This window comes from Pempheris klunzingeri, chromosome 13, assembly GCF_042242105.1.
Source record: "Pempheris klunzingeri isolate RE-2024b chromosome 13, fPemKlu1.hap1, whole genome shotgun sequence".
In the NCBI taxonomy this organism is placed as follows: domain Eukaryota; kingdom Metazoa; phylum Chordata; class Actinopteri; order Acropomatiformes; family Pempheridae; genus Pempheris; species Pempheris klunzingeri.
The window spans coordinates 6,480,230-6,505,327 of NC_092024.1; the positions used below are offsets into that span (position 1 = coordinate 6,480,230).

Consider the following 25,098-nt stretch of genomic DNA (forward strand, 5'->3'; position numbering starts at 1 on the left):
TATTGATTAGAGCTGCTTTTAAGGTTTGGTTTACTCAGCACTCCTTGTTCAGACATAATTATGCAGAAGAGAGTGGGCAAGTATTTAATCATTGTCATGGTGGCAAGTTATTTGAAAAAAAAAAAGCACAGGGATCTCTTCCCAGTTGGAAGACTACCAAAGTGAGGTGCCTAGGAGGCATCTTGACCAGATGCCCGAACCACCTCCACTGGCTCCTTTCTATGCGAAGGAGCAGCAGCTCTACTCAAAGCTACCCCTGGATGTCTGAACTCCTATCTGTAAGGCTGAGCCAGGACACCCTGCAAAGGAAACACATTTCAGTCGCTTGTTTCTGCAGTCTAGCTCTTTCAGTCATTACCCAATACTCATGAGAATAGGTGAAGTTAGGAACGTAGATCGACTGGTAATCTGCACCAAAACAGTCCAGTATTGGACCCACATTACCCGTGAAGCCGCCCGCACCAATCTGTTTGTCCATCTCACACTCCATTTTACCTTCACTTGTTGACAAGACCCCAAATTTCTTGAACTCCTTTGCTTGGGGCAGCAAGCTGCTCCCAACCCGGTGTTGGAAATCCACTGTTTTCCGGCACAGAACCATGGCCTCTTGGAGGAGACTTGGAGGTGCTGACTCTCAGTCCGACCTCGTCGTATCAAATACACTGGTGAACATTGGCTTAGTCACAAGTTCATCCACTTTGGCTCCCAACGTGTCCTGGCCCAGCGAGATCCTGTGAGGGGCCCACAACAACAACAAAGGACGCGCCGGCAACACTCCGCATAACAGGCCCCGGGGAAAACAAGCCGGCATCAGGAACAGGCTGAGGCTCAGAGCACACAAACCTCCGCTGCCTAGTATCCTGCTCGCTAACGTCCAGTCTCTGGACAACAAGCTGGAGGAACTCCGAGCCAGGATCAGGTACCAGAGGGACACAAGGGACTACAGCATTATCTGCCTCACAGAGACATGGCTGACCACCATGATACTGGACCACGCCATTCATCGTATGGACAGAACGGCTGAGTCAGGAAAATCTAAAGGTGGGAGTCTGTCTCATGATTAATACCAACTGGTGCAGAAATGTTGCCTATCTCTCCAAGTCCTGCTTGCCCAACCTGGAACTTTTAACAGTAAAATGCCGGCCCTTCTACCTCCCCTGGGAATTCACCTCAGTCATATTCAGCGCCATCTATATGGCTAATGACGCTGCATTAGCCGAGCTACATGAGGCGAATTCCAGCTACCAGGCTAACCACTGGGAAGCAGCCCTCATCGTGGCCGGGGATTTTAACAGTGCCAACCTGAGGAGGGTGATGTCGAAACTTTGCAAGCACATCACCTTCCCCAGCAGAGGACAGAGAACTTTGGACCACTGTTATTCTCCCTTCAAAGACGGCTATGCAGCAAAGACTCAACCTCCATTCGGGAGGTCAGACCACTCGTCTATTCTCCTTCTGCCCAAATACAAACAACAGCTGAAGCGTGCGGCCCCGGCAGAAAGAGAAGTGATGCGCTGGTGTGACCATTCAGAGGCCGCTCTGCAGGACGCGTTGGAGAGGACGGACTGGGACTTGTTCCAGCGCAGCTCCGATGCTGACGTCAACGTGTTTATGGAAGCGGTTGTGGGATTTATTGGGAAATTAGTGTCCCTAAAATAACTATCAGGGAATTTCCCAACCAGAAGCCGTGGGTGGACAAAGCCATCCGCGACGATCTGAAGTCCCGCACAGCTACAGCAGAGTGACAGCAAGGCCGACGAACTAAACGACTTTTATAAGCACTTCGAGGCTCACAGCCGAGAAGTTGGCATACTGCTCGGCAGAGAGGAGGAGACACGCACCATGACGGAGCGCAACGTGAGGAGGATGTTTGGACACGTTAACACCAACTATGTGCAAAACTATGTGCGAATGCTGTTTGTGGACTTCAGTTTAGCATTCAACACCATAATCCCCTCGAGTGGGGTAACACCTGTCATCCCCACGCACCCTGAACATCGGTGCCCCCCAGGGCTGTGTGCTGAGCCCTCTGCTGTACTCCTTGTACACACATGACTGCCTGTCCACATCAGACTCTAACACCATCTGTAAGTTTGCTGACGACACAGCTGTGGTGGGTCTGATCTCCAACAATAACAAGGAGGACTATTTGATGGAGATCAGCCACCTGGAGGACTGGTGCAGAGACAACAGCCTCCTCCTGAACGTCAGCAAGACCAAGGAGCTGATTGTGGACTACAGCAGGAAGCAGCAGAGGAGCTACCACTCAGGATCAGTGGTGGAGAGAGTGGACAGCTTTAAGTACATGGGTGTCAACATCACGCAGGATCTGACGTGGTCCTATCACATAGACACCTTGGTGAAGAAGGCTCGACAGCGTCTCTACCACCTCAGACGCCTGAGGGACATTAAGCTCCCTCTCAATGAGAGCATTCTGGCTGGGAGCATCACCACCTGGATGGGCAGCAGCACCAAGCAGGACTTCTTGGCCCTGAACCTGCAGGACATTTACCAGCAGCGCTGCAGGTCAAAGGCCAGGAAGACTGCGAGGGAGCCCACCCACCCCAGCCACAGACTGTTCTCTCTGCTGCCGTCAGGTCGGTGTTACTGCTGCCTGAAGTCTAATACAGGGAGGATGAGGATGATCTGAGGAAGCCCATAGAGCCTCCCATTTTTACCTAAATCAGGTTTTTGGTTGAAGTCACTGTCAAGATGGTGGCAAGTGGCCAGCATGCAAGTGTCCCATAAAAAAAACCGTATCTAAACAGAAAGGAAGCATCACTTCAAAGACTCATCTACATAAAAAAACATGCACTTCTCTCAACATCAGTGTTGTCAGAACCTGCTGGATGGAAGATGTTAACTGTGTGATCCCAATGGTTCGTCAAGTTTCTGACGACAACTACACTATAAACAGAGGCATTTCTCAAAAACAGTTGGTCTTGCAAATTTATGCTGCCATTTGTGCAGAAAAGGCACATAAAAGAAATACAGAAAAACAGATTTAAAGATAGTTGAGACAAGAGTTGAGGCCTGTTTACAAACTATAACAAAGCGATTTACAACAATGAAATTACATGCATCAACTGCTAACATAACATAACATAACATAAAACAAGACATTCTAACAGGAGACATGGAACACATAAAACAACATGGAAGACAAACTCATCAAAAATAAAAATAATAAATAAAATAGAGACAAATAGCAGAATTCATAGAGGCAGCATACGATCAAGTAAAACACTTAAAACACTTAAAGAAGGGCAGTAAAGTAAAGCTATGTGCAAATGGAATTTCAGGCATAGCTAGTTAAAGGCCAGTTGAAATGTTAATTAATATAAAAAAAAAATTATATTAATAGCTGGCTTCCCTGATATCTGCAGGTTGACTGTTGCATAGTTTGGGGGAGTGACTAACAAATGCTCCATCCTTGATTTTCTTTTGGCTGTTGCTGAGAACCTCAAATAAACCAACATCAGATGATGGCAGTGTTCTTGAAGGCACATGGTTAATGAGCAATATAGCTGGCCCATGAAGGGCTTTGTATACGAGCAGAAGGACCAAGGACCTTGAATCAGTTCTAAATGTAACAGTAATCAATGCAGGCCAGCTAAAACTGCACTAATGTGCTCTCTACTCTTGGTTCTGGTTAACTGGATAAGTGAATGAGCTGAAGTCTCTAACGTTTGCTTTAAATTAAGGCATGAATCAGTTTTTCTACATCTTTTTGATTTATAAATGGTCATACAGAGATGTACAGTTGTGTGACATAACTATGGAATCATACATTGTGCTTTCTAATGATGTCTGTAGTGGCAGCATGTATGGTGAGACTAGTAATGGACCACGGCAGCTTCCCTGTGCAACCCAAAGCTGTTGTCATTTTTTCAAACACATGATGTCTCAGACTGACATGAAACTTTCTCCCTCTGATGTCTGTTTTTACGCTGAGCTTAGGTCTATTAGAACAAGAATTTTCGTATTTTCATCAGAGTTAAGTTTGAGGTTGCTGATATTTTAGTATGAACAATTCAGTTTTGTAGTACTGGAAATACCTGACTGAAATTCCTCAAGGATATTGTGTTTTTTTAAAGAATGTAGCTTATTTGCCCCAAAATTATCTCTTTAGGTATGTTGCTAATGAATGGAAATCTGGATATCGGACTTGCTTGTCAGTGCAATACCATCTAGATTTGGCACATTTTGATGCATTGAACTGCAGGTTGGTGGTTCAGGGTTGAGTGGCTGGTCAATGTTGGAGAATAATATTTCCAGTTCCCAGAGTTCTCTGTAATTAACTTTGAAAAGTAATCAGTTCTTTCCAGATGTTTTGTTATGGGTAGTAATGGTTTCTTTGTTTAAATTGCTGTGATCTGTGAACCTATTTTTGCTCCATTTTCTTTGAGCTGCCAGACAGATTATCTTGATTCCGTTAACACTATTATTGTTTAGCCATGGGGAGATTGTCTTGGTTGGCCTTTTTTTAACCTTTTAGAGGAGCAGCAGTACTCAAAGCAAATGACAAAGCATTATTGAATTTTCATTTCATGCCATTTAAAGATAAGTCAAAATTGTATAGCTCAAATAATCTTATAATGTAAAAAAAACTTACTTCCATCCATTTGATTTTGTTAAGGATAGGTTAGCATTAAAAATGCACAGTGATGGTCAGACATAGGTAGTTGAAGTACTGAAACATTATCAATGTTTTACCCTATCATTATTATCAAGTCGAACCATGTTATTACAAACCATATCTAGCGATATCAAGTGATATCAGCTTTAGACTTCCTGTAGACAATGATGAGTAGTTGGGTGGCCGATATTAAGTAATGATGAGCACTGATAGTCCTGTTCTGAGCTCAAGAGCCAGGTATTCAAATGTTGTAAATTCACCCAGGTCAGTGTCACAGCGCACAAGCTGTGTAGGTGAAATCGTTGCAATCCCTCCGCCTTCTCTGTTCTGTCTGACTGACTGATAAAGTTATTTTGGAGGACAAGTCTCTATCAGCGTTACTATATCAGTCGTGCTGTTTAGCCAGGTTTCAAATGAAAACATGCAATGCAAATTCTTTTCAGTTTTCAGATCATCAACCAAAATTGAATTGTTAGCCAATGAAATTTGTTACGTTGAAAAGAGCTCATTTCAGCTTTAGGGATTCTGTGAGAATGGCGAATGGCTGCAGCTGGGCAATGACAAATTTCAGGTTACTGAGACAGGTGCCAGATGTTCTGTGGTTACTATGATGTTTTAGTCCATGTCACCAGTTATTTAAAATGACCAATATGTTAAAGCAAGTAGCATGGGGTCTTTGTCATGTCTGGTGGGCACCTGAGTTATGATGTTAGTGGTTACTGTTGCTTAATAGTTCATTAACTTGACTTTAAAAGGTCCTTCTGTGTGTGTGTGTGTACTGTATATATATATATATATAAAAAGCATGGTGGAGGTTCCTTGCAAGTTTCGGCCTGCATGTTTGCGTTGTAATGGACTGGACATTGAGTAAAACACTCCGTCCTAGCTGAGCTGAAGAAGTCGCACGATGGGTGCAGAGCTGTTGCTAAGCATAAGGCTATGCTAGCTGGCTTTACTACAAAGGGAAATGGCAACTGTCTGTATAACAAATGTGTCGAGCTAGTGGCACTCGTGAAGAACCTGCATACTGTGAAGTCTAATGTGTTTTACGATACCAATATTCATATTTTATTCAATTTCTATAAGTGATCTGCTCCTTCACTTAGAGTCAGAAACACATTTAGACGTTTCTGCATGTCTGTAAAGAGGAAAGTCTTAGCTTTGTGGCAATGCCAATATTATCGTTCTACTCCAAATGTTTTATGAGATACACTCTTCCAAATGTCAACTGTCATGAAATCTTGTTTTTGAGAAAAAGGGAAATAACAATAATAATCAATAATATCAGCCATTATCCAAATGAAGTGAAAGACATTTATTCATCTACTCAGTCAAAATTCACAGATTTCTTAGTCACAAGTGATACCCCATATTTGGAAATCCACACACGTGCACACCCAGTAAGCCTTGGATAAGCGCGCCCTTCATGCCCATGAAAATTCTTAATTTTTGTCCACTTAAAATACGCTGATACAAACCTGCGCATAATATATTGGGATCTTTCACTTGATCAACAAATTACAAAATTTGTTCAATCTTGCTTTTAACAGAAAATCAGATTCTTTCTTTCCGGGCCTGATCGTGAGAAGGTTATTCATGTTTTCATTTCCTCTCTGCTTTATTATTGTAACTTGTTGCATTCAGGGTTAAGCCAAAAAAGGATCTCAAGCCTTCAGCTGATACAAAAAGCCTCTAACAAATACTAAAAGACAAGATCATTTCAGCCCTGTTCTAGCCTCTCTTCACTGGTTACCAGTCAGTTTTAGAATTGATCCTAAGATTTTACTGATCACTTTTAAAGTACTGCATGGCTCAGACCCTAACCACACTGCTGAATTACTGCTACCTTATGAGCTTGATCGCAGCCATATATCCTGGGGCAGAGCTCCCTGGCTGTTTCTACATCCCAGCTTAAATATAAAGGAGAAAGGGCCATTTGCAGTCATTGCCCCTCTGCTCTGGAACTCTCTGCCAGAAGATCTGGGACTTGCAAAATCAGTGACATCTTTTAAATCACTTCTTAAAACTATAGCTAAGTACTTTAGTGTTTTTTTAAGGGTCTGAGTTGATTCATCTGATATCCTGAAGTGTTTTTACCCATAAATAACGTTTATCATTAATATATAGTATGCAATTTAGGCATTTTCCTGCGAGTGTTATCTTTATATCATATTAAAAGACTTCTCATGGAGGACTGACCCTAAGGCTGGGGAATTCTCAAAATATACATTAGCCTAAACGTTGTAATGCACAAATGCTTGTTTAGAGGCACCTTTGGTGACCAAATAGCTCCAAGCAGCCACTTAATTCATGTATTCCTCAGGCCAGCTGTGTGTCATTCCAGTTTATCATAATTGATGTGACTGTACTGCTGTTTATTTCCAGCAGCAAGGATGTGATGAACATACACACCGGAATACGCTCATAACTGCTCATTTTACCTTTAAATAGCTTTTAATTCAAGTTTTGAGTTTGTTTTACAATGCACAATGCATTATATTGTGTCATATAAACTGATAGATTACTACTTTGCCAATCCTAGATTGCTGTCAATTAAACTCAACAATTCCTGCACAGATGTTTCACATTAAAAGTCTTGTATTGGTTCACTGTTCATAATACTTCATTTTCCTGTTGTGCTTTTTGTTGGAAAAATTTGCGTGTAAATTTATCATTTTAGTACAGGTAATTCAACCCCTGTAGTAATGCTAATGACGTTTTCGTCATTACTAGCCATTGGCCATTGTATATAATTCATGCAATTCAGTCAGCTCTAGTGATCTATTTGGAAACATTTACATTCATTATGTTTCTACTTGGGGTATAATGCAAAACTACTATCTGCAGGGCTCCCTCTCTGAACTCAGTTTCCCAGAGTCCTTAAGATTTCACAGATCGGTGCTAAATCACACCTGGACCCAGCTTTACAGCCACCATTGGCCGAGGTGGGACACATGACTTTACAACCTCAGGCCACAAAACCAGATAACCCCCACTGAACTTCCTCTTTCTGATCCTGGATCCATGAGGATCTAAGCTGTCTTTTAGGATTTCTCTCCTGAGGAGGAGAGATCAACTCTCTCTGATCTCCTAGCCTCATGGCTTCATGGCAGCGGCATGAAGCCCTGCCTGAACCAAGCTTATCAGCACCAGCAGGTATGATCCACAGTCTGCCAGCTGATCTTCAGAGCAACAGGAGCTCACCAGCTAGTTAGTACTGAGCTGCTCACTAGCAAGGAACAAAGGAGAGACCAGATTCCTCCATCCTGCAGCCAGGACAGCAAGGACAAAGAACCAGAACCTTCTTCCAGCCTGGTTCATCAACAAGCTGAGAAAGCAGCACACTGAAGGACCTTCTTCTTCCCTTTGAGGACTGGGAACAAACTCTAACTGGGCATATACAGCACAGCATTACTGTATACATGGCTTAACAATGGTTTAACCTTGTTAATGTGTTGGTTCTGATTTGCTTTAATGGTCACTGAGTTTGATTATTGTGATGTGTTGTAGTTTACTGTGCAGCCATAAAGTTAAGTTGATGTTAGTTTGCTCACACAGACACAGAGTCTACAGACTAACCATCCTCTCCTAAACTGCACCTTTAACCTTCACTGAGAGACAAAGCTAAGCTAACAGCTGCAGCACTTAGCTTTCCTCTGTCTACCTCTGAGCCACACACCAGGGGGTCTGGTAATCATCATTTGGGTTCTCCAACCTTTTATGGTCATCTATCTCACATTCCTTTTGCCTAGTACATACCCCTAACACCCCCCCCCCCCACACACACACACACACACACACACACACACACACTCCCTATTGTTTGTTAACTCATAGTCACACAGATTGTTTATGACTGACTTTATGTTTTAACAAATCTTTTAATACACATTCTCTCTTCTTTAATATTGTACAAGAGTGAATACTGCCAACCTCTACTCTGTCAAGAACTCTGAAATCCTTCAACTAGCTGTCAATGTGGTAATTTAAGTAGTAGTTATTAAGTTAATTATTAATCATAATGCCATGGACAGAGCTTAGATATATGTTAAGTTAAATGTCAATTATTTATGATGAAAAATTGACAACAAACAGGCCATAATAGCTATCTACTGTGAAGGTCTGCACAAGTCACGCTTCCACATGGTGAATCTTGATTTAATCATTATTCCTTTCCATTATTACCTTTGTCACTGATAAACAAAGTTGGGGCACTGCTGCATGAGTTTTAGTGAACACATTTAGTATCCCATAATGATCTCAGAGCAATAAAGGTGTAAGTGAATACTTCTTGGGCATGAATGGCATTTAATCTAACTGTGAGTGAGATTTACCAACATAATCAATTTTATCTGTCAGCTTTCACTGATCCACATTGACTGAACTTTGTGAGCTGAGGCTTCAGATACAAAGGAAATCTTCATGTGCTTTTATTTATAGCACAGGAAAACCCAGCTCCTATGAGTTAGCGTGTCAAAGTGTCCTTGGGCAAGACACTGAACCCCAACCTGCTCCTGAAGCAGCTTCAGTGTGTGAAAGAACAGTCTCCTCCAACTTAGATTCCTCCTGAATGAATGATGTGTGAATGGGGATGTGATGGAAAAGCGCTTTGAGTGGTCTAAATGACTAGAATGCTGTACAGATAAAGACCATTTACCATATATTCCCTCACTGTATATGGGCATTATTCCCAAAGGGGGAAAAGCCATCACCATCACTACTCTGTACCTGTGCTAGAAGTCCCTAGTTTCACAAAGTCACACTTGATTGTGCGAAACCATCAGTAAAACTATAAAAAGTTGTAACTGACTACCTCTCAAATTCCCCAAAATTGTTAAACTTAAATCTAGGTGTAAGAAATAAAGTGAAGCATGACTCTGCAACTGCACAGGCTATTGCTCATCATTCATGTGAAAATTCAAATGTATTTTCAAACTTGCTCAAACTGATTTTGTTGGATGGTTTAATAGAACTATGATAACATTTCCAGGAAGTTTGTAAATTCAGTCATATGTTATTAATGATATTATACTTCCAGGTGGTATTACACTGGACTACATTATATTGAGAGGTGTTTCTAATTCCTTGCCATTTGTCCTGGGGGGGAATATTAGGAACACCTCTGAATATAATGCAGTCCAGTACAACACCATCACTTACTTTGACTTTCGTGCTAAAATATGCCATTATATTAACTCCTCTGTAATAGTGTCAAGAAAAATACAGGCATTATAGGCATCATAATAATACACTTCATGGCAGAGCTGTTGCATTAAATTGTACAGGTGTACTTACTAAAGTGGATACACCACTATACATATATACACACACACACACACACACACACACATATATATATACACACACACACACACACTTTATTTATTTTACAGTATGTATATATATTCATAATTCCACCTTTATATTACTGAAATTCTATTTCCTGCTGTTTTCTGAGAACACTTTGACATATTTAGTAAGAAACCATTCTGTTTTCTAATCTGCTCCTGTTTTTACAGTATGTGCTGTTGGTGCAAACATTTTCTCCATCTTTACCTGTTATCTTTGTAACTCAGCCTTCATCTCTCCATCTGTCATGTCATACTCCATCTGCTTCTCTGACATTGTATTTGTAACAAAAAATACAGTGTGATTCACAAATGAACTCTGGGAAGTCTTTTTGCTATTTTTCCATTCAATAGTCAGCTACTGTCGACAGCTACTCACCATTTTCCTGTACAGATTTTTCATATTAAAAGACCCACACCAAGCTCTGACAGGCTTTTAAATATGTCAAATCTGCCAGATACATTGAGTTGCATTGACTGTACAACAACTGATAAAAAAAAGAAGTGGAAGTGACTAAAATCAATTAGTGAATGAATACAATTTGTGTCGGAAAGAGAAACTCATAGCAGCAAAGTGGTTAGTATAACATGACTGCATTATTTTATTATTGATAGTAGAGTACAGGGAATCTTCAGTGTTTTAGCTTTTAACTGACTTTTTATATTGTATGCTGGCTTTTGTTTCAGAGTCTGTGATATTTCAAGTTACACTGTACTCAAGTAGAGCTAAAAAAAAAAAGTACATTAAGTCGACTGATAATGAAAATGATCAGTAGTTGCATTAATAATGTCCACTGACCCTCCAAACCACAGTGACAGACTATAGGCTGGCATTGACAGGCTAGCTACTGTCTTCAAGCCCAAAGATCACTAGCTACACACTTACATTACATTATATTTACATTTTGTCATTAAAGTTTGTATACTGGATAAAGAACATTAATATGAATTGCAGTCATACTTACTCTGCAAAATGGTAAATACTTGTTCTACTTGTATAGTGCCTTTCTAATTTTTTTTTTTTTTAAAGTGGTTTAGCGTTACATTCACATAGGAGGTACTTCATTTTGAGTGGAGGAGACTATTCAAACACATTCACTGTTCGCTTTGGGAGCAAGTTGAGGTTCAGTGTCTTCAACATGCAGACTCAAACCACCGGAACCGAACCACTGATCCACTGATTCGTGGATGGCCTACCTCTGAGCCACAGCAAACAGAGCTTCTCTGTCCTTTGTTTTAGTAGCCAAGATGGCCTTCAATGCATGTTGCACAGACATGGTTGTGCACTTGAGTCCCCATGTTGTACCATAAACAACACGCAGGAGCACAAGCCTCATGTTTGAGCGTGTAAGTCTCCATGTTTTACGGTGCTTAGACAGCTAAAGGGAGCAGGGGACAGAGAAGGATTTATGTCTTATATGATAGTAGAATTTTACAGAGTTGTTTATTTGTTAAACTGAAAATGCAGAGTTTGTTTTGGTCTGAGATGCTGGTGTTCACAACGTCTACTGATTCCGGTTATACCTACAACCTTTAAGCTTTGATTTCTAACTCAACTCTTTTCCACTGTCATCTTTGTATGGAGTTTATATGCATATTTTATTTGTTATTTGATATTTATCTTGGCTTAAAACGGGACCTGAGAATGTAATTTCGTACCTCCCCATGTGTAAACGTGTGTTGGTATGACAAATAAAGTTCCTTGAATCCTTCCTTTAACTCAAAATTAGTTTACTAACCAGTAATAGTTACCAAAATAGTTGTTTCATGTCCTCTGTGGCTTTGAAGGAGCCACATTCATTACCTAGGACAAAGCTATCAAAGGACAGTGTCAATGAAAAAAGGGGCAGTGCCTGCACAACCTCTCGATGCCACAACGTGTCAGTCCTATCTGGACCCTCCTCTAGCCAAGCTGCTTAAAAAACGGAGACCACATCCATATTTATGCATAATGCACACCAAGCTCTATGATGCCAGTTGTGGTTAACCATCTTAAAAACGCCCAGTAAAGCATCTAAATGATTAACAATTCAGTAAAATACACTAAACCAAGTACACAGAGAGAAACAACATTAAAAGGCCAAGCTTCAAAACATAAAACCTGCATCTTAAATACAGACATAATATCAGGTACATACAGTGGATATAAAAAGTCTGTTAAGATGCCGGGTTTTTGTGATGGAAAAAAATGAAACCAGAGATTAATGTGACCTATAACCTGTACAACTCAACTGAAAACCCCTTAAACTAATACTTTGTTGAAACACCTTTTGATTTTACTACAATCTTTTTGGGTAGGAGTCTATCAGCATGGCACATCTGGACTCCTGAGCTCAGCCCTCTTCAGGTCACCCCACAGATTTTCTGGCTGGGCCATTCCAAAACGTTAATCTTCTTCTGGTGAAGCCATTGTTTTGTTGATTTGAACATATGCTTTGGGTCGCTGTCATGCTGAAAGATGAAGTTCCTCTTCATCTTCAGCTTTCTAGCAGAAGGCTGAAGGTTTTGTGCCAACACTGAATGGTATTTGGAACTGTTCATGATTCCCTCCACCTTGACCAAGGCCCCAGTTCCAGCTGAAGAAAACCAGCTCCAAAGCCTGATGCTGCCTCCACCATACTTCACTGTGGGTGTGGTGTTCTTTTGGCGATGTGCAGTGTTGTTCTTGCACCAAACATACCTTTTGGAATTATGGCCAAAAAGTTCAACCTTGGTTTCATCACACCAGAACACATTTCCCCACATGCTTTTGGGAGACTTCAAATGTGTTTTTGCTAAATGTAGCTGGGCTTGGATGTTTTTCTTCGTAAGAAAAGGCTTCATGTCTTGCCACCCTACCCCACAGCCCAGACATATGAAGACTACGGGAGGTTGTTGTCACATGTACTACACAGCCAGTACTTGCCAGAAAGTCCTGCAGCTCCTTGAATCTTGCTGTAGGCCTCTTGGCGGCCTCCCTGACCAGTTTTCTTCGCGTCTTTTCATCAATTTTGGAGGGACGTCCAGTTCTTGGTAATGTCACTGTATTTTCTCCACTTGGTGATGACTGTCTTCACTGTGTTCCATGGTATAGCTAATGCCTTGGAAAGTCTTTTGTACCCTTCTCCTGACTGCTACCTTTGAACAATGAGATCCCTCTGATACTTTGGAAGCTCTCTGCGGACCGTGGCTTTTGCTGTAAGATGCGACTAAGAAAATGTGAGAAAAAGCCTACTAGAACAGCTGAACTTTATTTGGGGTTAATCAGAGGCACTTAAAATGATGACAGGTCTGTACTGACTCCTATTTAACATGATTCTGAACACAGCCACATCCCCAGTTATAAGAGGGTGTGCACACTTATGCAACCACATTATTTTAGTTTTCCTAAAAGATTTCAGTTTGTTTTTCAATTGAGTTGTACAGGTTCTAGGTCACATTAAAGGTGGAAAAAGTTCTGAAATGATTTATCTTGGTCTAATTTTTTTACATCACAAAAACCTGGCACTTTAACAGGGGTGTGCAGACTTTTTATATCCACTGTACATCATCTTGTATAATGAAATCCACACTACCGATGTTTTGTGAAAACATAAAGTTGGAGAAATACAAAAACACCATAATAAATTCACATACATGCATTGCGTTTTAACATCCTACAATCAAAAAATGGGTTGGATCTAATGGGAAAAAGGGGGAAAAACAAGGGATACATATGTTGTGTTTGCTGAAGATAGACACAACATTGGTTTCATTCTTGAAAGCATTTTTTTTTTTTCCTGGACCCTGACACATATAGTTTTTATTATTGACACAGGCTTAAAATCTATAGCAAAGTCTACCATTGATTATTTCAGTCTGAGCTCTCCCCCCCTTCCGCAATCTGTATGTTACCATTTCAAAGTCCCAGTCACTATGTAAAACAACAACAACCTCCGAGCTAGCAAGCTGCACTGACAAAGATTTGGTTTGTGCAATGAGGCAGGTCTGTTTGTTTCTGTCTAATTAACACACACAACAAGCCTATTGAGCTCCTCTATTGCTTTTAATGACAGGACACTTTTTCACACCAAAACAAGTTTCCCATTTTGCAAGGGCACCGTCGCTGCATCCTGGGCCGACCAAGATGATTACGATTGGTTCAAAGACATGCAAACCAGAACATTTTGTTTTCACCCTCTACCAAAAAGGTGGTGGGTTCAGCCAGACTTTTGTCCAGAGCTAGAACAGCACTGAAACAAAATGTGGTCTGGCTGTGCAAGGATACAGACTTACAAACTGGATGTATGAAGAAAGTGGTATTCAGTAGGCAATAAGGGTCGAACTGAAGTAGAATGTCTACTGCTTCAATGTTGATCAATCATTTTTTAATCTGTCTCTTCTGAGTCTCCCAACTTTATAAAAAAGTGCAATAGTAAATCACTAGAGAGCTCCTTTACTGGTGTACATACACAAGTATGCATGTTTTCTTCCCTGTCTTACCTCCCAGTCCAGGTCTCAGTCTGTTGTCATATCCATCCAGCAGACTGTCCAGGATCTTGGTGAAGGTTGTGATGTCTTTGGAGTTTTGTGTTGAATTGGAATCTGCTTTTGACCTAAAAGACAAAAAGTGTGATTTTGGACAGAGAAAGAAAAAAACTAAGCGTCAGATACAAAAATAAGCATCATCTAAATACTACTAAGAACTGTGGGTGGTGATACATCTTGGTAATCCCCACCTACAATATTGTATCCATTTTATCCCAGATTGTTTCATAGTAAACCTAGAAAAGTATGTTGTGGCACTGTATTTCTTCTATTTCAAATGATGGTACACATTTTAAATATTGTGCAAAATACTTTGAATTGAATTATAAACCCTACAGCACAAGAGTGATGCATGGTCATACCGGATACTCGCCTTTAGGCAACTAATCATAATTACAGTTTTTATATTAAGCAAGACAGATTCATGTGATGGCCTTTTTAATTTCAGCAGTGTCTTAGGTACCTTATGGATGCAATTGTAAAATTGCTACAAATAATTCAAGAAAAGGAGTAAGGTGCTCAGCTCTCTGGCAGCAGCATTCTGAAAGAGCTGGAGGTGTCTGTGGCAACACCTGACAACAGACATTCTGGTTCACCCCTGATGGAAATGAAGGCATGGATGAGTTTCTCTACATCCTGTCTGGACATGGGACCTCTAATTCTTGCTTTTTGGTTGAGATGATAAAGAGGTGATTTAGTTAGCATCTTAATGTGGCTGTTGAGGCTCAGATCTGATTCAAGAAGTTTATTCAGCCATTTGTGTGCACGGACACATAGGAACTCCTGTGCGGAACTCCTCCCGGAATCAGACAAAAACAGACACAAGACAGACACATAATTCCATAAGAAAGTATAAAACTATATAAAAATAAAACTATACACATACATCTATAAGTATGTATGTATGTGTGTATATATATATGTGTGTGTGTGTGTGTATAGGAAAGGAAATCACATTGTAGGATTTTTAATGAATTAATTAGTAAATTCCTTGGTAAAATAAGTATTTGGTCACCTACAAAGGGTTCATAGGTTGGATGCTGGTTACTTTTTTTTTTTTCCATGATGCTTTTTGTGAAATGCAATAATGTTACCGCACCACTACCTGTGACCTCACATTAGCTTTGTTGTTACACAAAAGCCCATTTGACTTTCCCGTCCTCGCCCTTGTATGACGTTATGTAACCTAATTGTACTTGATAGACATTCCCTGAAGGTAACAATATAGTGACATTTTAAAAGGAAATTGTCAAACTGCAGGAATTAATTTGCTTGGCAATGTTGTGTAACCTTGATTGGCACCTAGAAGCTAACGCTATCATACGGCTGTACCAGTGGCTCTCTGGGCAGTGATCCACAGATTCACTTAGCCTTACTGCAACACTAGTATAACTGACCCTATTGGCACAGTGGTGTAACATACTGGTCACGTAGACTTGCATACTATAATAAACAACAACGGAAAGTCATGTTCTGCATAGGGACTGTTGCTTTTGGTATTTCATAGCACTATGTACTAAACTGAGAACATGTCACAGATTGCACACATCTAAAACCCACATTTCAAACCTACCTCCCACAAAGACTGCTACTGTCTCTCACCACGAGGAAGCAACATATGCACTGCACTGGTGGGAGGATGTGTTTCAGCAATCGGGCTTCATTTGGCCCACCTCAACTCCACCTCTTTGCTCATGTTTGGATTAACCAGCAGTTAGGTGGAGTCAGACACTGCCAAGATGGCAATGGAACGGAAGCCACCCACTGAGCTCCACTCTGGCTTTTCAAAAACCTATGGCTGTCGTATTGCACACTAAATCCATGTTTTATACAGTCTGTGCTTCAGTGACCCCAGCAGAGCTGATGTAGAAGCACAGTGGCAGGTACCTGCTCAGGCTTGTGGGTGTTGACCGATCAGAGGAGACTCTGCTTTTCAGTAAAGGGGCCTTGAAGAGACAGGAGCTAAAGGATGGGGTTTCTGAGAGAGACTGAAAGAGCTGCACCAGCTATGTCCAGTAGGAGAAAAGTCATGTTTTTTTAGCATTAATCCATGTTAACCTATTATAGTAGGACCCTCAAATGAAAGTATGACAATGGAGATTAGAATAATAGGACCCCAAGATTTCTAACGTGGGTTTTCATCTGCATAGCTCAAGGATCAAGCTAAGCAGTGACTTTCATTCTTTCCATCTTGTTGCCAAATATAATGATTTCTGTCTTCTCTTTATTTAGCTCATGGAATATAATTGCACTGAGAAGTTCTAAGCATCCATAGAGTGAGTCTAAGGGACCATAGTCGCTAGGTTAGCTAAGAGCTAAGTCAATCTAAACCAACATTTAAAACAGTAAAACAAAACCTGCACATACTGTCTATGTTATTCATGCATTGAAACAACAGAATAAAAGTCTGTTCACACGGCACAGAGACAACAGTTTGTGGAGCCCAGATACTTGCAAAAGCTGCACAGAAGCACAAAACGTGTATGAACTATGGAGGTGTAGTATTACACCACTGGACTGCCCCTTACAGCACAGTGTACACTGGTACATACAACAACAGTTAGGGAATATGAGATGTACTCTGTGGCTATTTTTTAACAAAAGGGCCTATTCTAATATTACGTGAGAGTATGTGAGCGTGACCACACTTGTAAGTCGCGCACAGGTCATAAACGAGGGTCAGCCACTGACATTTGCTGGAGAAGTGAGTGGCAGCTCAGACTGTCTGTTCCAAGGAGCTGCTGGAGATGTTTCTCATTAGCTTCTGCCGGTGACTGCTCGGCTTTGGTTTGTTAGTTTCCTTGAGGAAAGACATGATAAATTTGAAAGTGCTGAAGTGATCCATAGGTCGTATTATATTTTACTTCTGACGCAGGGCAATGACTCAAAGTTTTTCCAGAGCCTCTTACGCTCACATCCTTTACTGTTCATGGCACTGTAACAGGATGTACAATCGACCATGTTCTACGACCGTCTTGGCCATCAGATGGACAGCCTAAAGTCTACCTACTGTCCTCCAACCCGACACTGAGCAGCACCCTGTGTAACAGCAGGGTAGTGTAAGTACTTTAGAAAATAGAATAAGATAAAGGCTGGAGATGGATAAAGGCTTCAGTATCTTCTTATATTGTTGTCTAAAGAGGCACCGTTGACTCCTTATTGTACACAGTGACATTTTAGCTGCTGTTAGGGCAGCCGGCTACAGATTGGCTGTTTGAACTACTTCTGACTTAAAGTGAGAAATAACACTGTGTACTTGACAGGAATCTAGCAGGGAAATGTCGTTGCTTGATCTAATATAACACGGGGAAAGGACTGTGATCCACGGAGGCTGAGCACGTTCAGAGAGGACACATGGTGATAACATGCCCTGCTCTTCTTCTTTTTTCTTCTTCTTCTTATCCTTCTGAAACACACAAGTGTCTCTGTAGAATGTCTTTCTTTTTTTTCTCCAAAGCATTCCCAGAGAACGTTTTCCCTTTGATGGCTGATTAACTTTACGGTTTAGACATTACATGGTGCGTTCATGTGTTCCAACATTTTTTACAACATGGAATCTAATACTGTCCACATTGGATCTGACGGTAGGGCCGATATGGATTATTATTTTAACTTTTAGAAACGGTTCGTGCCTTACAACTCGCAGTGTCTTTTTCCGTGAAGAAGCACCGCGATGGATGCTACAGAACTGTGCCAATCCCTGAAGTTGAGATTTATCTGGCTAAATTGATGCTTGATCTATTGTCACAAAGCCGAATTTACCAGAACGTCATTAAATGTATTAATCGACTTCATTTAGTATTAAGCTATGTGTAATATTTTTCTGATATTCAAATAATCTTATAATTAGCAGATTTATCAACGAGGTCTGGCGTTTCCGCTCTGGACGTGGGGATGAGCTGAGCGCACAGAGCAACGCGTTATTGTGAAGTCTCATATTAACGCACTTAATTGGATGGTAGTTGTGGACTTGTAACAGCACGATACTGGTGCTTGACTTAACATCCCGTTAAATAGCCTTTAAGGTGGAGAACCGGAGAACCACGGAACGATCCGCTGCCTGTGCGCGCGGTTAGTTTGACGTCCGAGTGGTGGTGTTTTTTTTTTTTTTTTACTGTCAATGTAGAAAGACACATTTCACCAACATAAAAACTTACCTTGTCTGCCACAGTACGATCAAAGAGACCAGTACAGACATGGACTGTGAGCTCCATCGTCCTCTCATAGCTGCAGCCTGCCAACAAGACGGGGAACGCGTTCGGTGCGCGTGAAAACACGGTAGGGCGGCACAAAGCGGCGCGCAGCTGGAGCAATTAAACGGACCTCACACGGATATCTGTCACAGGAGAGACAGACATTTAGGACGGTTAAGTCATCTCACACTCCCGTTTTGTTCAATGTAGTTAATCCCAGACTTGTTAGCCCAACTCCCGCTCCAAACACTACCTGCACGGCGAGCGTTCTCCGCCGCTTTTGTCTGGAAGAATGCCTCCAATTAAATGTAATTTTGTCGAACGATGGATGCCGCGACAGGTGTCCCCGGGGCTGCCAGAGAACACTGGACGGTGAGTGAACACAGTGGAGACGAACAAGCCTCCCCCCCCCCTCCCAAGAAAAAAAAAAGAGAGTATTAACACCGAAAGATGAGCGCGGTTACTGTCCCTCCATTCCGCCCGCTCCTCCAGCAGGGAGTCCACACAGCTCACCCAGTCACCAACCTGAGAGCGACTGCACACACACAGCAGCGCTCAACAGTCGCCAAGCGCGCTCATCTCGTGGCTCAATTCTGAGGTGGAGGGGTCCGCCTGTGGAGGAGCGCTCATTTCCTGGTGATGAGGTCTCCATTAGTGCCCGAGACTGCACGAGATGAACATCAGCTGTGCAGATAAGAGCGTGCAGAGTGACACAAATGGGTTTTATAGTTACTTTTTAATTGAATTGCTTAAATTGATTTCAGTTCATTAAATGTATGGAAGCTCGGCCAAATGTGAACTCATGTGAAGTAAAGAAGAACACCTATAAGACCCAGGACCTGCCAAGTCCTTTGGTACATGGTACATATCCTTTGTGTCTTCTTCTTCTTTTTGTTTTTAATGCATATGTATATATTTTTTTTAATTTTTATATTCACTTTTGTATATATTAGGGTTGGGAGTGTTTTTATTTATTTGGACAGGTAAATGTTGAGTGAGTCTTTCCTTTCTACTTTTCTTTTTTTTGCACTGAAGAGAACTGCACACAATTTCGTTGTACTCCTGTGCAATGACAATTGAAGATTCTGATTCTGATTCTTTGGGGTCTGAAAAATATTCATGAAAAGAAAAATGCATTTGCTGTTCTTGCAAATATTTTCAAAAAAAAGAAATTGGACTTGATATGTTTTGTTGCTAGGTTCCCAGGATTGTTACTGGTGATAGAAATGCAACATCCATTATGCCGCTTTTTGTGTTTTCAGCCACTTTAGTCTTTAGTTTGGAACATGGTTTAGACCAATGTGATGCACTGATGCCTCTGAGTATGTATGTCGGCTTAAAAAGATAGCAGCTTAGGCGTGATTTAGTGAGCCACATCTCACACTGTATTTGTACAAAGACATAGCCATTGGCATTTTGTGCCCATGGCAGAAAATGTTGCCAAATCTCAACAAGCTTCTTTTTTTTTTTGCTTGTTTTGCTGACCTCCAGTGGTTTAACTTCTCACCTTGCTGCAGTTATGTGGACGTGTACTCTCGGGTGTTGTGAGTATGTCAACTATTAGGATGGAGCTACAGATGCAATAGAGCACCATCAACTGTGCTAGGAATAAAATGTTTAAGTATAACGCTTTTTTTGTCAAGCAAAAATAAAGATTGACTGATGGATAATAAAATAAAAATCATGCACATTTCTGTTACAGAAAATAGCATATCAACTGAAAAGTAATGATTTGTAGAATACACATAGTATAATGTGGAGCTAGGATGTTATCTTAGAGGACCCTGGGTGTCCACTCTGTTTTCAAATTAGCACCTTTTTTTTTTTTTTTACATTAGACACATTAGAAAACAGAGCAACTTCTATTTCCACAAGAAAAACCTAAACTGTGTGAAGACATAAGAAGAAAAGCAGCAGGAGATGAACTGTCGAGGCAACAAGACCTGAAAGGTCGTAAATGTCTCAAGTAATAACCCCTGACGGCAGCAACCTTCACCAACAAGAAAGGAACAGTACTAACTGTTCAAAACAGAGGGAACATATATAGACCTTTGGATGTACAGCTATGGCCCACTAGCAGGGCACTGGTGACAGCGAAGTTACTCCAACATCTGATGCTAACATATGTCAGTTGGTGGCTGCAAGAAAAAAACAATACATGGCTATCAGATCAAAACAATGTACCTGCAAAAGGTCAAAAGCTTAGGTATTTAGAAAACCAGCCATCCTCAGGGGGGGAATGTTTGACATTTAATACAACCCAGGCTTTGCTACATTTACAAAGAATTACATGACACTTCACATAAACAAGACTAAAAGCTTTAAGCCCTGCTTGAGGACCAAAGAAGATCCAGTGATCAATATGGATGGATGGATGGATGGATGGTTGGATAGACCACACAATATACTTTGCCAAATGTGTCCTGAAGTTGGCTCTAGACAAAGGCCATGAAACCACTGAAATCAAAAGGATTTATCTCCTAAAGGCCTCAATATGCTTCAAATATAGTGATTGTTAGATTGTATGATATCATCTGAGCCGTATGGTGGAATTGGGGAGGCTGCATTATGCAGCAGTTGGGCAGGTGTACGAGGGAGCGTGGGGGGGGCTTCACTCTCAATGCTAAGGGTACAACCACACCGTCTTTATATCCCCATTTATACAAGTTATAGACACACTTTTGATTGGGTTCATGAGTGGATGGCACGCCATATGACAGTCTGAAGAGGAGCAGCATGCAGAAGGTTAAATGTGCTTAATCATTTTTTTGAAATCTGTTTAAAACATTTTGAGACATAAACCAAAAATGTAGCCTGATAGCTTAAGATCACCACAGTCACCATAAACATTAGAATTAATTCCCATGGGGCCTTGAATAATCAAACTTTTAGGCAATATTTTCAAAAGAAGTAATATCTTGTTCTGGACCAAAGTATTGAATGATCAGAGAAATCAACACTGACCCATCCATTTTCCACCACTTAGCCACAACAAGTCGAGAGGAATTCTAGCCATTAGCCCTCAAGATATCTTGCTCTGGACCAAAGTGTTAGTGTGAACAATTTGACTGCCAAGACAGCTGGTATTGTAACTTATGTGACCAAGAGTTAACAGTCACAATTAAGTTAAATGGCAAATCACATCAACTTGCCAATAATTCATGCTGTCAGTGCACAAACCTACATGGTAAATGGTCTGGGCGTGTTCAGGGTGGTATGGCTGTAAGCAATAAACACATGTAATAATGACAATGAATAATAAACTCAAGGTAATTACTCACAGATCTTGATTGGAAAGACTGCCAGAGAGTTGACAGACGTGGCCTCTTGCAGCACCATTCGTGTTCTCCTGCCAGTGCTGATGACTGTCAGCATGTTTCTTGGCTTTGTTAGGGCAGAGCTGTTCTCAAAGGACCATGGAGTGGATTCAGGCATCAAGTATATCATAGCATTCTTAATCATAGGCACAGTCATCGGGACCTGAACATGAACACTACAAGGCACAGCAATCACATGCTCTCACGTGTCCGACAGAGATTGAATGATGAAAGCAGAATAAAGGACTTAAGCTACAAATGAATCTGTTGCATCGTGTGCATCAAAACCATTTGAGTTACAGTTGAATCATTATTCTAAGCCAGTGCACAAGGTACACAAGGTAAGTTACAATTAGACTGCAGGTAACCGAAAAGGAATTTGTGCTAATAAATATCATTTTTCCTGTGGCTGGTGTAAAAGCATTATATTAAACTCCAAATTGTCCTGGTAAAGAAAACATTAGGACTCAGCTGAAGAAATGCGTCGTCATCTCCTGTCTGTTTTATATACGTGTATGAAGACACCTACCACATAGTCCCACAATGGGGGGGGCTATTAATTTAATGAATTTACAATGTTACAGCAGACAGGAGGAGATATAAAAAAAGATATGTACAGTTTAGACAGAGGAAGTATAAAAATAGAAGCAATATACAAATGGGGAATATAAATAAGAAGAGTAGGATATAAAAAAAAATTTCATATTGTGAAGGGACAGATAAAGTCATAGTTTCAGAACCACTTATATTTAATACAACATGTAATTAAAGCTGCAAGCAGCGATGAGTGGGCCCTCGCACCTCTGTGCATGATGGGGCATCCAGATATCAACCATTCTATCTTTCTTTCCTGTTTCAAGCAGACACATTGAAATTTGAGGCCTCGCCATGGCCATACCTTACAGTGAAAACTCAAGTCTTTAACAACTTTTCATCATTAAGGTCAACCCCTTCGAAATAGTTTGTCCATTCATGATGCCTGCGATTCACCAATAATGTACAAAAAAATCAAATTCAATCCAAAATGGCCAACTTCCTGTTGGGTATATGGACATGATACATCAGTGTACCAAGTCTTTGGTTGTCAAACTGAAAGGAGGGGTTCAATTTGTGAAATTTTGTAAAGGGTCCTCGCACCACGTGGTGCTCAGCCCTAATGAATGTCACACATGAAAACAAGAGCAGTGAAACAATTACCCCCACCTGACCTCTGAACAAAGGTTTTATGCTAGCTACTGCATATCTTTAGGTATCAAGTGAAAACTACACTAAAATTAAATCTGCAACCAGCGATGAGCAGGCCCTCACACCTCTGCGCATGTCAGGACATGCAGTGGACACATGGCGCAAGACGCTGGCTGTTTTAGGTAGCTCTGAATTTTCACACGTTTCGGACACTGCACGTCACTTCATGTGTCCCCAATGTAGTGTTAGAGCACACCCACTAATCACATCTGAGATTCCAGTATATGAAGTGTTGACCACAGTGTGAACATTTCATATAAATCAAATTATAATTACCACAGAAGGCCTACTTCCTATTGCCAATAGGGGGCACAATAACTGTGGACGCTAATTGGCATGTAGTGTCTTCAGGCAGGTTTGAAAAGGATCTGATTAAGCCCCCCGGACTAGTTCACAGTTATGAACCCATTAAAAGGCCAAAAATGTACCAAAATTTCACACTTAATTCAAAATGGCCAACTTAATGTCGTGTTTAGGTCATGGCACCATGGGACTATTTTCTATGTCTGGCATGGTCCATCTGTCCAGCGAATTTCGTACATCTAGGTGAAATGTAGCACAGGGGTTACTTTGTTGAAATTTTGTAGGGGACGCTGTGGAGCTGTCTTGCCACACCCAAACCCATAAACCAAATCAGATTACACATTTCATGCCTCCTGATGTGCGTGCCAAAGTTGGTGAATTCATGTTTAGCCCTGCAAAAGCAAATTCCTGTTTCATGGTTAGCAATCCATCGCTGTGGCAGCGGCATTTGATCTCAGGTCACTGTAATGAACCTGCTGGAAAGTTTACATCACAATATAAAACATGTCACTTCCTGTTGTCAGTAGGTTGTGCTATGACTTTCAAAATTGGTCAGACCTGGACTGTCATCAAACATTTGGTAAGAATCTGACCATGTGGAGTTACAATAGTTTGTTTGTTCATGGCAAAGGATAGAAACTTGCAGCACTGTCATGGTAATGCCTTTAAACAAAGACTCATTTTCATTAGTAAGTCAATGTCAATGTCAATGTCTTAAGGCTTTTCTGACCAAATTTGAGGTAGATCTGGTTAACTGGCTTGTTAGGACACATCATATCGTAAAACATGTCTCATTTCCTGTTGCCAGTGAGTGGCGGTCTTACACAAAATGGCCAAATGAAAATGAGCATGACATTATGCCAAATGTTTGATATGATATTATGATTTTACATTTGCATTTAAATAAATAACAACTATCAATCAATCAATCAATCTTTATTTATATAGCGCCAATTCACAACAGCATTATCTCAAGACTATACAATGTTATAATAAAATCACATATCAAAAGGGTACCATTCTGCATAAAGAATACTTTTAAACTTAAGTACAAGTTCTATTTTAGTTCTTTCGGTCAGAAACTTTCTTGCTCTCATCACTGTGGTTTTCAGCAGCAGCAAGCAGCTGTTTTCATTGAAGAGTGTCTTGCCTTGTTTGACGACTCTTTAGGTCTCACCCAGGCTTCTTTATCTCAGGTGAAGTAATAATACTTCTACCTACACAACATATGTAATATGTACATGCACTGATGTAAATGTTTTTTTATAAAGGTTTTTGAGTTGTATCCTACAAAATCTTTATCAGTTGCTGTTTCATAGATGACGGCAACACCAGCCATGGTGCTCCACATATAGCGGAACTTGGTAGCTAGATTAATCTTGACAGGTTCAGTCCAGTATGAAGAATTCGACCTGAGGCTATCTGATGAGCTCTATCTTGGGACCAGCCTGATGCTGGAAGCTTCTGGGAGGACATTAAGGGAAGTCTGCAATAGGATTAGAGACACAGTGCATGAATCAAACGTTGACATAGCCATAAGTAGTACC

The 25,098-nt window shown here is 40.9% G+C and overlaps 1 protein-coding gene across 1 annotated transcript in view; it reads right to left on the reverse strand.

The window, feature by feature from the left end:
* The window catches only part of gabra2a (gamma-aminobutyric acid type A receptor subunit alpha2a), a 54,667-nt gene extending 35,949 nt beyond the window's left edge, over positions 1-18,718 (reverse strand). The window contains exons 1-2 of the mRNA XM_070841961.1: positions 18,651-18,718; positions 14,449-14,561 (exon numbers count right to left, since the gene is read on the reverse strand). Coding sequence (XP_070698062.1) covers positions 14,449-14,561; positions 18,651-18,718 — 181 coding nt within the window. The remainder of the gene's footprint in view (positions 1-14,448; positions 14,562-18,650) is intronic.
* Between the last annotated feature and the right edge of the window lie 6,380 nt (positions 18,719-25,098).